Here is a 16,943-nt window from a genome sequence, read left to right on the forward strand (position 1 = left end):
TGAATAATAAGTAGAAGAAGAAAAAAAAAAAGGAAAAAAAGCGAGAGAGGTTTAAAGAAAAATTTTAAAAGGAAAAAGATATTTTTTTATATATTATATATTTTATGTTATAATATCTGTTAATATACAAAAATTATGATAGAAATTGTATTATATATATATATATTTTTTTTATTATAAAATAAAATATTGTATTAAATTTTTTTGCCGTTATATCGTAGTATCAACATGACCATATTTTATTCTATATTTTTATGATTAATAATTGAATGTCTATTTGTCGAATATATATATTGATTTTAACGTAATATTAAAGTTTGGTTAAAGTATAAGAAAAAAGTATTTAAGTCGAGCTTTCACAAGTACGGAAGAAGATACTTTAAACCAAGAATGGGGAAACAAACTTAACTTTTAAAATATTAGAAACTTTCGAGTAACCCACAAAAAGCTTAAAGAACCTGTAATATTGAAACTTTTCTTTGTACTGCTACATCCTTACTTATTTTGCTTCTTACTAAAAAAAATAGAATTACTAATGTCCGCATTCGTTAAATTTGTTTATTAACTTTTTATTTTTCAACGGAATGGGATATCTTAACATTGACTCTCTTTTAAATCCTGATTCTTTTTTATCTCGAGCAAACAAAATAAAAGTCAAAGAAAAGAAAGTACTTCTTCTTCTTCTTTCATAGTGATAATTTTAATTGACGAAAGATTTAATTAATCCTTTCGTCTTTGAAATACTAATTGAAATTTAATATCAACAAAGTTAAGAAATAAACTAACAATAAGTAGAGGATTGATCGAAAATTTCTGAAAGAATTCAACACAGATTTCTATTTATTATTAAAAATCAATTTTATTTTATTTATTATAGAAATCTTTTGATTACAAATGTATGCAAACATATACGTGTTCTAATTTATTAAATTTTCAATACTATTAATATTTATCATAATCATTAAATCATATGTCATTTCCAAATATACTTAAATATTATTATATCGAATAATTTTCCCTCTAATTAATTTTCTAAAACAATATATTCATTACGCAATTTCATTCATAATAAAATCAGAATAATTATTTAACACTACCCCTTTTTGTATAGCAGTTAATTAACATTACTTTTCTCTCTCTCTCTCTCTCTCTCTCTCTCTCTCTCTCTCTCTCTCTCTCTCTCTCTCTTTTTTTTCCCTTTTTTTTCGTCTTCTTTTCCGCAAAGAATTCTAGTTTTAAAGACATTTCAGGCTTCGAGGTCAGACTGTGCAAGAAGACACACGTGCATCGTATATTTCAAACGACAGGAAACTCGCGTTTTTACGAAGCCAGCGTACAAAATAACCCCCTATTGGGATAGACGAGGGGAGGTGAAGAGAAACAGAACAGGGCAGCCGCAAACCCGTGGTAGGACGTAAAGCTTAAGGGCTATTGAAGTAGATCGAGAAAGAGAACGTGACTTAAGTGTGAAAATATACTCTTCTTGTTTTACGACTAGGTGTTATATTATACTTTTTCTTTCTCCAACATCTTTTTTATTCTCTCTCTATCTCTCTCTCTCTCTCTCTCTTTCTCATTGTTTCTTTGTTTAGTAAATGTATCGATTATTATGTGAATGGGATAAGTCAAAAAAATGAAAACAATTGTAGGACAATTATTTATATTAATCAAATAAATTATATATTTATTTTACTTTCGCGTTTTTTTTATTTTTTTTTAATAATTATGATTGAATCCAATGTTTTTTTGTAATTATCTGTACAAATTTACAATACAAAATTACTATACGAAAACCCTCACATTACAAATTATTAAACTTCGGATTGAAGATTAAACATACAAAAATGAAAATCAGAAATATTATTCCATTTAACGATTAATTTTGATTTCTATATAACAATATCAATTTTAAAAGCGAACTAAACAACAAAAGAAAAAAAACAACATTTTCGTATATAAGAAATTTGAATTATTAATTGAATGTCTGTAAATCTAGTTCTAATTACTGGATAGTAATTATCTCACGGTTTAATTAGTATTCAACGATGCTTTTCATTCGATTAACCTTCTTTGAATAACTTGGATAGATCTTCTACGTTGAAAGAACACTTTCCCCCGTCCCAAGTTTTATTACTTTAAACGAGTTTTAATGAAAATTTGACATAATGGAAAATGAGAAAACGTACAATGATTATTGCTGTTGTGAAAATGGTTCGTCATCGGTGCGTTATTAATTGCACACACACACACACTCTCTCATTGTATATATATGTATATATCAACGGTACTTTTCGGTTCTCTCTCTCTCCCCCTCTCTCACCCCCCTTTTCTCTCGTTCTCTCCACTCATTTTAACGAGAACATTAAGCGTTGATTTAGGTTGAGATCGAGTTCTCGAAAGAAAGGTCCATTCGTGTAAGCATCTCTTGACCCGACCTATAATACCACTTGTGATACGTACAAAGATCACCGAGAAATAAATCGACCTTTTAAAAAGATCACATCTTAATAACAAAACTTATCGCATTCTCTTTGGTGTAAACAACGAAAATTCATATATCACGTACGTAGAAAAATGTCTCTTCTATTTAACAAAAATTCCAATATACCATATGTATATATTATATTTTATTTTTAAAGTATTTAAAATGTCATCTTGAATTGTTAGAAAATTTTATCGAAATAAAATATAAAAAAAAAAAACAAAAATAATTAAAAATCAGAAAATTAATTGGATATTTTATTAGATATATTTAAAACTTCATCTCGAATTGTTGAACAATTTTATCGAAATAAAATATAAAAAAGAAAAACAAAAATAATTAAAAATCAGAATTAATTGAATATTTTATTAGATATCAGGTAGTATTATTAGATTTAAAGAAAAAGTGTCCTAACTCAACTGGACACATCTCCTTGTTCATCCCCTAGAGACCAACCCTCGTGCAAATGGACATTCACGTGATCTACGAGATTTCACGGTTAGTTCCGGTAACATACCGCAATCGTCTCTAGGGATAACCCTACTTTCTGCAACAACTAGACGAGTTTACTCTAAATGGCTAGTAAAACTATGTATTACAAATAAAAGTGTAATCAAATGACCCCCTTAAAATACATTTCAAGTAAATCGTGATTGAATACGATTCAAATTACCCGGAAGATTTTTTTTCTTCTTTTAACTATTTTTTTCTTTCTTTTTTTAAAGAGGGGGGTAGGGAACTTTTCTTTTCTTTGCTTATTCATTTCTCCCCATCCGTTAATCCGTAAAAGCAAAATCTAGTCACGTTTTGCTACGAGAGAGATTTTACACTAAAACGATCCATCTAATCCAGGAATGGGAGTTATGGTTACTACCGACAATGAGTGTTCGTTACTTTTCAATCCTTAAATTGGTTAGATTATTTTATCTTTTTGAAGGGGAAAAAGAAAGAAATAAAAAAAAAACGACTCGATCGAATTCGATGAATTAAATTAACGATCATATTCACTTTACTCACCCCCCTCCGAAATTTTTTCTTTTTTTTATACTTTTTTTTTATTACGACAAGCAAATCGTAAGGAAAAAAAAATTACGTATTTTTCATACTGTTGTTTTGAAATATTTGTAATAAACTAAATCTTTGTTAAAACAAATGTTTCCTTTCATTTAATTTCTTCTATAATAATATGAACGTGCACAAGTAGGTATTGTGCAATTGGTAGATTAGATTCTTCCCTTTTTCCTTCTGATACACCGTAAATACTGATTTACTGGCTTTCGGTGTAACAGATCGGCAATTTCACGTTGTCGAATGGCTTCCTACACCATTGTGAAGGTTCCAAAGGGCAATTAACTTCGATTGAATTTTTTCACGACGAAGATCTTAATTGGTTCACTAATGTTTATCAAGTTTTATTATAATCGTATGATTTTCACGCGAATGACACACTACGAGTAATGATTATTTCTTTTATTATTTTATCTTCTTTTAAAATACTCAACAAAATATTAAAAGAAGAAGAAAAGGATGAAAACAAACGGTTAACAATTATTAACAAAATTTTCATGATAAACGGACGATCTAACGTTTAACATTACTACCGATTGGTTTTATTGCACAAGAAAAAGAATGAGGAAAAAGAAACAAAAAAAAAACAACAAACGAAAAAGAAAAAAAGCTCTATACATTTTTCAATACAAACGTGTTAGAGTTAAAAGCGAAATCCTGTTTCAAGAGGCTACGGAACCCTTCTGAACGAAGTTTTATTGCCAATTGTTCGGGGATCGAAAGAAAGGAAAAGAAATGAAAAAAAAAGAAAACGAAAAAAAAATAAAATAAAAAGCAAAACTTTTTCGTTTCTTACGCTTTTACCGGTAAACACTTGCCGTTTTACATTCAATCTCGTTTTCCTGACGCAACCTTGGACCGTGAAGTAGGTCTCCTTGTGCGTTTTACAACGGGACTTCTTTAAAAAATAAAAAACAAAAAAACAAAAAAAAATGAATGAAGAAGACGTAGAAAAAACAATTGAAAGAGAAAGAGAGAAAAAGGATTTTTTTAAATGTAGGTCAACACTAGGGAAAAAAAGGGGGAATATATAACCAAAGAAAAAAGGAAGAGAAGGGGAAAAAAAAAGGTAAAGAATAAATGGAAAACAAAACAAACGTGGACCTCAACAATATTGGCAGCACCCGACATTTTCACGTTAACTCGTTGAAAATCGAAGAAAACTTTTCACGAATATAATCAATCCATCAAAACTTTGGGGGAGGAAAAAAAAAGAAATTTATTTCATCATTTATATATTTCTCTCTCTCTTTATATCTAAAAATATATATTTCTATTATCTACGATTATCTTTTTATCTTTCATTGGAGAGAAAAAACAAAATTCGAATAATAACGTAAATGAAAGTTTAAACAAAGCACGAGAATATCTGTTATCTATCCGTTATACACAAAAAAAAAAAAACAGAAAATATCAAAGAAAAGGTTATAGGGATTAAAATGTAGACCGATTATTATACGTTCGATTCGATGTCGAAAGTTCATTGCCAATGTCCCCCACTCCATCCCCTTCCCCTCCAATTCGGCCTTGGCCGATTCGAAAATGCAAAGCTTTATGTTTTTCTTTCTTTCTTTTTTTTTTTTTCGTTACCTTTCAACCCCCTTCCCTTTCTTCTCACCCCCCAAGTTCTTTAACTGTTCGTACACTTTTCAGTCATTTATCACTCAAAGCCCATCCCCGAGTATGCGACCTTGCAAAGGTAGGAATGTATGTATGTATGTATGCATGTATGTATGCATGTATGTATGCATGCATGCATGTATATACGTACGTGTGCATGTATATATATGTATATTTTTTACGACTCTTTTGCACCGCAGTTATAAAGTGGGTAGATAAAGAGAGAAAAAGAAAGAAAAAGAAGAAGAAGAAAAAAAAGGCAAAAGAGAGAGAGAGAGAGAGAGAGAGAGAGAGAGAGAGAGGGAGGAAAAAATATGCGTTTGTAAAATGTGGGTCAGTGGTGGTATGGGAAAAACTGGGACCAGCTGGTAACCACGACAAAAGAAAGAAGAGAGAGAGAGAGAATATATATATATATAGAAGAGAAACGAACGATCCATTATCACGAAAGTATCAGTGTGCTTGCGAGCAACGGGGGTTAAAGAATAGAGAAATGGAATGGGTGGTAAAAAAAGGAAGGAAAGGGGGAAAAAAAAAGAGAAAAAGAAACGGAAAAGAAGGTATAGGAAAAGAGGATAAGAGAAAACAGAACCCACCGCGACCACGTAAACGTACCGATAAAGAATATAATTCTTTTTCGAAGGACGAGATTAGACTAGACTTGTAATCTTCGTTATTAAGGGGAGTATCCTATTCGTTGGTATTTTTCTTCCTTTTTTTTTGCTTTTTTTTTTTCTTGGTTCTCTCTAACAAAATCGTGAGAAACTTCTTCAATTAATTATCCATAGGTATTTATCTATTTTTTAATTGTCACATTGAAATAACAACATTTGATGTGAGCATCAATTTTTCTTCTTTTTTAATTATGTAATTTATGCTTAAATCAATTTGTCTTTGTAAATTGTTGTAAGTAATAAGTAATAAATTTGAAATTGTTAATAATGTGTCAGCGAAATATTGGATTTTTGTAATTATTGTTTAAATATTTTCAATTTTTGCTAACTTTTATTTGTTATTGTTCATTTTAAATAGCGATTAAATAAAACAATTTTAGTTTTTTTTTATCTTTATACGAAATACGCAGTGATATATGTTGTTGAGTGTTTTTGATTTATAAAGTCAGTCGGACGTTTTTAACTATGATAAGTTTAATATTTTAAAGTAATTTTTTTCTTCTCGTTATTTGTATTGCACACATATGTATATATATAATTATACGTAAGTTTTTCGAATTAGACTTCATTTTGAAAAACACTCCATAAGTGTGTAAAATATTCTAATAATTATAAAGTTAATTACGAAAAAAAACATTATACTTATTTTCTTTTTGACAAACTCGTATACCGTATGTTTGGTTTTTTTTTTTCAAAGTAATAAAAATACATCTCGTTAATGCAACGGAGGACAACGTGGAAAGTACAAAGCGTAAAATTTGTACGAATATACTAAAACACGTATGTACACATCCTACGTATATATATACATATACGGGTATTTAAAAAAAAAAAAAAAAAAAGAAAAAAGAACCATATGACTTAAATTACAAACGTGCGGCATACATTATGATATTATTATGCAACGGAGGACAACGTGGAAAGTACAAAGCGTAAAATTTGTACGAATATACTAAAACACGTATGTACACATCCTACGTATATATATACATATACGGGTATTTAAAAAAAAAAAAAAAAAAGAAAAAAGAACCATATGACTTAAATTACAAACGTGCGGCATACATTATGATATTATTATCCTACGTTTAATAATGTTTTATCGTACTCATAAAAAAAATGAAATTGCATTAATAAATGCTCACCTTTGAAATTGCCTTATTTTTTTATTGTCTCAACGCCATTTATTTTCTTAAACCAGTTACCAAAGTCAAGAACAGTACGTTCAACCTTTCAGATTATGTCCTTTATTAATGTCATGGTTATTTTATTCATTTTTCTTTAATATCATTTCTTTTACTACGTTTTATAAATTATTACATATGAAAGAGAACAATGAACGATGAAAATACATACATATATATACATGAATATACTTATACAATTACCGTCACGGTCAGATCTTTTCCCTAAAATATTTTGGACTACTGATTGACGAGAAGCTGCGTATGAATGCATATCTGCATAACGCCAGTGATAAAATAGCAACGGTTGCAACAACTCTGGCACGCGAAATGTTGAATTTCGAAAACCTTAAATCAGTGTTGCTCAACTTGCATAATAAATTCGATCCAACCATGAAACAAGTAAACATTTGTCTTTTCAAAAATATATTCCACAATGTTTATTAACTTTTTTTTTTAATAATTATCCTAAAAATATATATGTGTTAATAATAAAAATAATTAATAAAAAAAAATATATATATCAAACTTAGGATTTCCATTATTTAACACTGAAATATACACGTGTGCATATATAGCGAGTGTCGATTAAAATAATACACCGCATACTAGATTTTTCCTTGAAAATTATTGATATAGTATGTTTATTATGAAAACAATCTACAAATAAATACCTTTATATAACCTTATTACAATATATTTAATGATTTTAGCACTTGAAAGGATTATTTATAACAAGTGAATTTAAGCAAATACGAAAATAATTATATAAAAAATGTCTGTCACCAAAAATCATCCTTCGTTTTAACTGTTATTTATATGCCTTTTAGTATCAGTTTAATACAAAATAGATTTTGTTTAAAGATAGACATGTCTATTAATATACTTTGAATATTAAACAATATCGATCCGATATTTTATTTCAGATGAAAATTTTCAATTTAAAATCATCCCTAAGCAGAAACGTTAAAACAAATGTATTATAATTTAAATAAAATTCTAAATATTAATAGAATACATTAAAATATTAAAAGAATTGTTAATTAATCGAAGGAGAAATGTATATTATAATTTAAAAACACGAAATATAAGTTCTACGTACCGTCCTCTTCAAAATCCACAATAAAACTGGCTCATTGTCCTCTGTGAAAGTTCTTTTATTGATTTTCATTTATATTATTTTCGAATTATCGATAATAAGACAATTTTCCTAAAAAGGTCAAACTTTTGTATACTTTTAGTTTACCATTGGGAGGGGATATGAAATTTTAATATTTCAAGTATATATGCGTATATGTATGCACGTTAAATGTCAAATTTAATCAATCAAATATATATACGTGTGTGTCGTCGTGTGTGTGTGTCGTATAGTACGATTATTAATACGTTTACGTAGAATTTATATAATTAATTAACATTAAACCTATATTCTAATACCAGTAACTAATATCTAATACCTACATTCTAAACTGACACTTCATGTATGTCTATTTTCCTATCGTAAAAAGAAAGAAAATAATCAATTTAATTTAAACGATTAATTTTTCAGTAAAGAAATAATTAACCCTTTTGCGCACTTGATATTTAATTTATCACATAATTATTTATATATACAGGTGTCATACCAATCTAAATTAATTTTCATTTGAATTGAACAATAAATACGTAATATATAAAAATTATGAAACAAAAAAAAACCGCCAAGAAAAACATTTATTATTTCTTTTTTTAAACTTTAGATATATATATAGATATATCTTTACCCGATAAAATATGATTTTCTCTTTTTTTTTATAAATTTGTCACGCGTCTTCTCGCATTAATTCGAGGTTTCAAGGTGAGACAAAGTATGAGATGGGGGTTTGAATAATCCGAGGACGGTATGGTGTGAATGCAAGTTGAATCGAGAAACAACGCCTAGGCGCATTCAGAAACGCCAGCAGAAATAATAGGAACCTGAGTCATGCTAATAATAATCCAACCTCCACAACTATCATCGAGTCGTTCTGCCTAGTGCCGGATAATAATTTGTCTTCTCATTTCTATCTCTTTCTCTTTCTCTTTCTCTCTTTTGCCTACGTGAGATGACATTCTAAAATCCGGATTAACAGATCTCGAGACAGAGAGATATCTTGGAAACAATTTGCATTACTTCTCAATATTCATGTAATTAATCTTAACAAAAGATCAGATGTAATATCAAACAATTAGTATATACATCGTGTAAGTATTATCAATCGTTCATTTTAATAATAATTTATTATATCAGACAATTAATATATATGTACTTGTATATGTGTTATCATATGATCGTTTTTTCTAATAATAATTAATTATATCAAATAATTAGTATATACTTGTGTGTGTGTGTGTATAAGTGTTATCATATGACCGTTCATGAAAATACACCCAGGCACCCTCCATACGCCATCCTCTTTGAAAAATAACGAAAAATTAATAAAAGATTATTAAGGATCCATTAATCAAAGAATTTATACGATTTGTAATATGAAAAAGTGTATTTTTATTAGAAAAAAAATCAAAAGAAAGATAATAAATGTTAAATGAATTTATAAAAAGAAAAAATCCTAGATAGTATAATATTTGTATTATTGGTAGGTGTAAGGAACAAAAAAAATAAGAAATAATTGATTTATTATATTATCATAAAAAGAACGGATAAAATGATGATGAAATTTTTCGTAATTTCGGTTAATAACTCATATTAACTTCATCAAATTTTATTTGATAGATGTTAATCGTAACTACCGTAATAATCCGCCAACCAAGAAAACGCGATAATGCGAACAATTTATTTTCATTATTAAAAAAAAAAAGTTAATAGGAATGGGGTACGGAAACTTTGGATAAATTGATTAAAATCATAAAAAGTAATTGGAAAAAAAACAAGAAAAACAAAAAGTATAACGATTTTATTTTTAACAGAAGCGAGAGGAAAAGATAATGATTAATTTATTATTTTATCAAATGAAAAATAAAACAGAAAAGAAAAATAAATAAAAAGAGAGAGAGAGAGAGAGAGAGAGAGAGAGAGGGAAACGACGAATGAAATTTTTACGATCAATTTTCCTCTTCAGATTTTTTTACCTTCATAAATTTCATTCGGTTATTGCGAAATCACCGCGAACGACGAATGAGTTTTCCTCTTTTTTTTTTTTTTTTATTTTCTTTGTTCCCTCATTTTATTTTAAATACTTTCGATTTTTTAATTTTTTTTTTTAATTTCGAAACGATTGCAAAACAGCAGCCCAAATATAGGATTTATAAATAAACATTATTTTTTAATAATACTATATAAATTAAATATAAAAAAATATTATATATTATAATATATATAAATATTTATTTAATAAATATATATATATAAATTATTATATAAAAACCGCGTCGCGTTTCTATCGTTTGAAACGATCTAATAAGTATTTGTGTTTCTCTGTCTCTCTCTCTCTCTCTCTTTCTATCTATAAGCATGTCTTGCAAAGAAGAAGAGCGGATAGTACGAAGGATGGAATAATTATAAATAAAATAAGGCTATACATATGCATGAACTAAAGAGCGAGTGTTACGAGTGAGCACGTTAGGAAAACTCGTAATATGCAAATCGTAGTGGCTAGACATTCACCGAAAGCAAAGAGTTATAACTCTTGAAAAGGAAATCGGTTGACGTTTTTGAAGCAACATATATGTATGAACTACGATGCTAATCTTTACGAACTACAAAAAAAAAACAAATTAAACGAATATTTTTGCATCTTTCCTCCTTTTTTGTTTGTTTTTGCTTTTTTTTTTCTTTTTTAATTTAAGCTTTTGAATTTAGAACACCCCAAAAATCATTCGACGTTTCAAAAGTTTCGAGAGGTTATTTTTAAAAATCAATTTTATTCCTTTACGAAAATTCGTAGATTTTTAATTATTTTATAGTCTTTTTATTTTTTTCTTTTCAATCGTAAGAGAATGATCCTAACTACAAGCAAGCGCTGTAACATTAGAAAAAACAAATGTTACGTTTTTAATCTAAATATAATATTTAACATTATTTCAAATATGTGTATCATCGATACTTGCAACGAGGTTTTTTTTTCAACAACTTACGTTCAGTTAGATGAAATCCAAGAAGAATATAGACGATTGCGTGATCAAATTAATGAAACGAAACGTAATAGAATACTGTATTTGTATAATAAATGTATTTAAATTTATTGTTTTTTACTAACAATAAAATAGAAATATCTATATATACATTTCATCTATTTAAAAAGCAATCCATTCGTTAAATATTGATTACGAAAAACGATTTGAAAAGAAGTTTAGAAAAAGGCATTCGACGTTCTCCGAATGCATGGAAAAATAGTAAAAAAAAAAGAAAAGAAAAGAAAATGAAAAAACAAGGATGAATGCGAGTATTGTCACAATCGAGTGCATCCTCGTCCTTTATTTCATCCATTCGTTCTTTTAGAAAACACGATGAAACTATAAGAGGAAAAATCTTTTCCCCCTTTATAGATTCAAACACAGATACGGATGAGTATGTGTAGTATATGTATATATATATATATATAGATGAAATTCCATGAATTTTAACCTTCCCATTCCGTGCGGTTTCAGAAAGTTATGAGCCACACCGATCGACGAATTAATCTTCATTAAGAGGAACAAAAAATAAAGAGGAAAAAATATTTAAAAAAAAAGGAGAAGAAGAAGTAGAAGGAGGAGAAGAAGAAGAAGAAGAGGAAAGACAGAGAGAGAGAGAGAGAGAGAGAGAGAGAGAGAAAAAAAAATAATTTAAATTCGCGAAGAGTATAATCGGTTCCATTCATCGTCAGACCACCACCATCACCACCACCACCAACCACCATTCACATTCATCACTTGCATACCTCTTTCTTTCTTTCATTCTTTTGAAATTTCTTTTTTTTTCTTTTTTTTTTTTTTTACCTTTCCTGTAGAAACACGTAGGGCTAATGATGCGTGAATAATCAATGGTAATTGAAATTTAAAGTTTTAAAAAAATAATTGGAAAATTATTATTATTAAAAACATATATATCTATATATAATAACGATATTGAAATCTTGATATAACTTACCTCCTTGCAACTGTGGTTCACCAAGTTCAACGTAAAATAGTGCATCCTTCTCGTAAGAGTCCTCCTCGACGATCTCCAAATTCACAGTTTTTCTATAATCCAAGAAAACAAAAGAAAAAAGGCAAGAATTATGACAAAATTATGATCCGAAAATCTCGCGACAGTGTACGAGAAAAATATCGAGGAAGTACATGTGTGTGTGTGTTAGAGAGTTGAAGAGGAGCAAGGGGTGAGGTTGGGAGGGGGTGAAAGTTGAAAAAAGATTCTTTTTTTTTCCTCGCATGCGCACGTCATCGTTTATTATTTTATTTAAGCAAATCCTCCTGGAATATAATGAAGGAAGGGAAATAGAAAGGAAAGAAAGTGGGAATTGGAAGGGGGTGGGGTGGGTGGAGGGGGAGGAGGTCGAAGGTAACATGGTTATCTCTAAAATAACTCTGACCTTAGACTTGAAGCCAGGCCGTGACGATAACCAACTCGTCGTTTGAGAAGATACCCGAAGAAGAGAAGTTACTATACCGTGCACAATTCTCTAAAGCATTATGCCACTACTATAATCGTTGATCGATCGATATTCGCGTTAATCCTTGCTCGTACAGACTTGTTCGTTCGTTCGTTCGTTTATAATAAAGTAATTAAACTTTTCTTGACTCTCTTATTAACGTTTATTAACATTGAATAAGGATTATAGTAATAAGATTATAAATAAATCATTTTCAACAGGAATCCTGCATGTTTGTTTATTTCGTTTCTACGAACTGATATTTAATAATAATGGTTCCTTAGATATAATTTTTAGAAGTTATTATACTTTTATTCTTATTATTTTTTTTTGTTTTTTCTTTTCCAACTAGAAATTTATTATGAATACTATCGTATTTATTAACTGTAATTTTGATTTATTCCGATATAACAATATATTATAATACAATGAATATATTATTTTCAAATATTTCAGCATTGTATTTCCCTTTTCTTTTATTTTTTAATATCAAGGATTCCTTCAAAAAAATGACAAAAAAGATTTGAGAAATAATTAGTAAATAATAATTCGCATTTGCGTAACACAAAAATTGTTCGGTGATGTTATGTAACTTTTTTAATTAAAAAAAAAAAATAGCCACGATTCTTGATAAAAATGAAAATTAACTTCGTAACATTTATTCGACGACTCCGCGACGAGCGACGATACGAAAGAATTATTACTTCAATTTTGTTCGTAAAAGTGTATTATATTACACGGACGATACATCATCATACTACGGTAACAAAAAAAAGTGTTGTTTAAGAACAATTTAAAAGAGTATTATTACAAGGAAATATTTAACGATAATGACCAAGAACAAAAAGCAAAAAAAAAAAAAAAAGAAAAAACTGATTTGCATTATTTTTCTTTGTTATTTTTTTGTAACAAATTAAATAGCAAGTAATATTAGCAAAGATAACAGTTTTTTAATATTTACATTTTTTTCTTTACAAAAGATTATATAATAACATTTGATAACGCGTCTCTTACATCAGATTATATAATATTATAATTAAAATATCGATCACACATAATATGCATACACAATAAGAGGTGTGTGATATAAATAATGAAGACGTGGGCTAACTATGTATGCAGTATTAAGTATTATCTATTTTAACTACGTCCTTCATTAATCCTAATTGATTGAAACATCGTAAGTAAGCGGCTTATGGAAAATCAATTTTTCTTCCCGTTGAAATATTCTAAATCGATATGTGGATCAATTGAAAGAAGAAGAAGAAGAAGAAGAAGAAGAAGATTAAAAAGAAAAAAGAAGTTATGGGAGGGTGTAGAAGGGGAAGGGGGAGGGGGAAAGAGAAGGGTGTCTCCTTCTTTCCTTCTTTACTTTTCCACCTTTCGTTCTAACTTTAGTCATTTTTTGTTTGTTTGACTTGTTCTTTTTGTTTTTCTCTTCCAGTTCGTTTATCTTTTTTGATCTTTTTAATTTTATTTTGCCAATCTCATCTCGTGCCATCCCACTATTTCACTGTTTCTCTCTTGAATGGGTACCCACCCATTCGACGAACGTAGCTCGTTATAAATCGAACGAACTAGGCAATCCAATCTAACGGTGCTAGTAGATTTTTTTCGTTTGCCGAGAAGAGTCGAGAACGAAAGAAGGAGGAAGAGAAGGATAAATAAAGTGAAATAAAATTAAAAGACCGAAGACTATGGAAGATAACAGTTCGAGCGTGAAAAAAAAGAAATGAGAGAGAGAGAAATTAGGAAACAAGAAAAAAAAGAGAAAGAATATTATGAATTTAAAATGATTACCAGAGGAATGCGAATTAAACGAAATAAAATATGATAAACGTTTAAATGAAACTCACGTCAAAACGTGGGAAAATGAATTTTGTTCGATTATAAATGTCAGACTATCGCCATTTGCCCTTAAAAGAAAATCTAGCTGATGAAAATGTTAAGCCATGGAAAATAGAATAGCTGACGCGTACGTATGCATTATGCTTACTCGCAGAACGATAAAATTAGAAGAATTAAACCAACCGACTATAGTTATACATCTACATATATAATATATATAGATATATTATACATATGACATTTTCAACATTTTATTTTCTACGTATATGTATATATATGTGTGTGTATATCGTCATGGAAATTTCTTCTACGTTAAAAATATTACTTTTTTTTTACTTTCTTTTATCTCTTTCTCTCTCTCTCTCTTTCCAATTTTTTCTTTTAAACTACTTACTTATCTAAATGTTTATTTAATGGAATTAAACAAGGACTGATAATTTAATAAAAATTCGACATTCCTTGCATATATTAAATAACAAAAAAAAACAATAATAAGTATTCTCAAATACAAAACTATAGAGAATTTTGCTAAATAATAAAAAAGATGATTTATAAATTCGTTATAACCAGATAATATACGAGTTCATAATGTTTCAATGTAACACGTATATAAATCGGTTGGAAATAAAAAAAATTCTTCTAATCGCATGGACAAACGATCGTCTTTATTATTTACGTTGATTGAAGAGTCCAAAAAAGAAAAAAAAACAAAATAAGGACGATATGAAAAATCAAGTTTCCAGTGATGGTAGGTAGCCTCTAGTAGAGAAACGGAAGGCCGACTGTGAAATATGCGCAGACATTCTCTATACACGCGCCCTCGTATGTTTACTCGGTTACGTAACATAAACTACCCCTCTTTTGCTGTCGCTTCGTCGCTTTTCATCCGCGTGAACTAAAAGTAGTACGAGGGAATGAGTCGTGGTAGAAAAGAAACAAAAAAAAAACGCGAAAAATGTTGAAAAATCATGAAAATTGAACAACCAAACGATAACGGATCAAATTTATACGCATTCGTTTCGATATCGATACTTTTAATTCGTCGATAATTTCCCTCCTCCTCCCCGCATCTCGCTTGAATGTTATTTATACTTATTAAATGTGATTTTTGTTCGTTTTTTTTTTATGTTTTTACATTATAACGAAACTTTTTATTGCCCATTGGAAAATTAAAAAAATAAAAACAAATTATATAATCGACGTATAGCCCTTTTTTCTTCCTCTTTTTTTCGATTGTTAATTATATTTATATAGATATACAGATAATCATTCTATAACATGGTTTTGAATTGTCGTATAACACAATTTGGTTCTATTAACGACAAAAAAATAATTTGCGACAAACTTTTGTACAATACTGTATTTCTACAACACACTGAATAACATGACTTTTTACTTAACGCATATAATTAAAAACTAAATTACCTTTTTAAAATAATGACGCGACGGAATAATAAACTCTGGGTTTCGTATAACACTTTGTATTTCATACAACACGGTATTTTTTCTAGGTATCTATCATACCGTGTTATAGGAGGGTTACCTGTACATCTAGTTTTGTACGGCTTGCGTCCCGGTTTTCGTTCCTACGTAAATACGTATATGCATACGGACGTATTACTTACATATGTAGTACATACAAACATACCCATATATATATACACATATATATGTACACATTTATATATATACATAGGTATCGCCATCTTTCTTTATCCGAAAGCTTTCGATAGATATATCAATGTCTACTGCTGTGAGCCGGCCGTGACATATAAGTGGCGTAAGAAGGGTCGTTGTGAACGGCTCGATTCAACTTTTCAATACCCCTCTCTCTCTACTAATACTTTGGTCTATACATTTTCTCGAATGCACACACTACGGAAGAAATTAAAAAGATAGAAAAAAAAGAACAAAATGTTTGATATAAAACCGATACAAACAGATATTCGTTTATCGAAAAGAGATATACGGACCGTTTATTTTGAAAGTAAGTGCAAGTCCATTTCTTTTTGTAGTTGTTATTATTGTTGTTGTTATTGTTGTTTTTTTTTCGAGAAAATTCTAGGTTAGCATATTTAGTATAGTCAATTCAAAAATATTCATTTAATTATTGACTTATCAATATATATAATTCGATTATATCAATTTTCTTTTTTTTTAAGCGAATTTAATGAAAATAACTATATATTTTTACGGGACTGTAAATGGACATAAACTATTTTCATAATTAGTCAATTGTAAATATCATTTAATTTCAATAATGAAAAATTAAATATCACTTAAAATATATTTTTCGTATAAATAATAACGAGAAATAAAATAGACGTAGTATCTTTTATTTGAAACGTTAATTATATTTATATATGTAATTAGAGAAATCTTGTTGAAAAATATTTAAAAAAAAATAAAAAAACAAAATGGCCTACGCCATTTTCAAAATAAATGGTCCATATATATA

The 16,943-nt window shown here is 28.6% G+C and overlaps 1 protein-coding gene across 2 annotated transcripts in view; it reads right to left on the reverse strand.

The window, feature by feature from the left end:
• The window catches only part of LOC106789738 (sodium/calcium exchanger 1), an 85,004-nt gene that overhangs the window by 51,976 nt on the left and 16,085 nt on the right, over window positions 1-16,943 (reverse strand). For both annotated transcript variants that reach the window (XM_014754205.1, XM_014754206.1), the window contains exon 3: window positions 12,136-12,227. In XM_014754205.1, the coding sequence (XP_014609691.1) occupies window positions 12,136-12,227 (92 nt within the window). The remainder of the gene's footprint in view (window positions 1-12,135; window positions 12,228-16,943) is intronic.

The sequence above is a fragment of the Polistes canadensis genome, unplaced genomic scaffold (assembly GCF_001313835.1).
Source record: "Polistes canadensis isolate GaletaPanama2010 unplaced genomic scaffold, ASM131383v1 scaffold_199, whole genome shotgun sequence".
Classification (NCBI taxonomy): Eukaryota; Metazoa; Arthropoda; class Insecta; order Hymenoptera; family Vespidae; genus Polistes; species Polistes canadensis.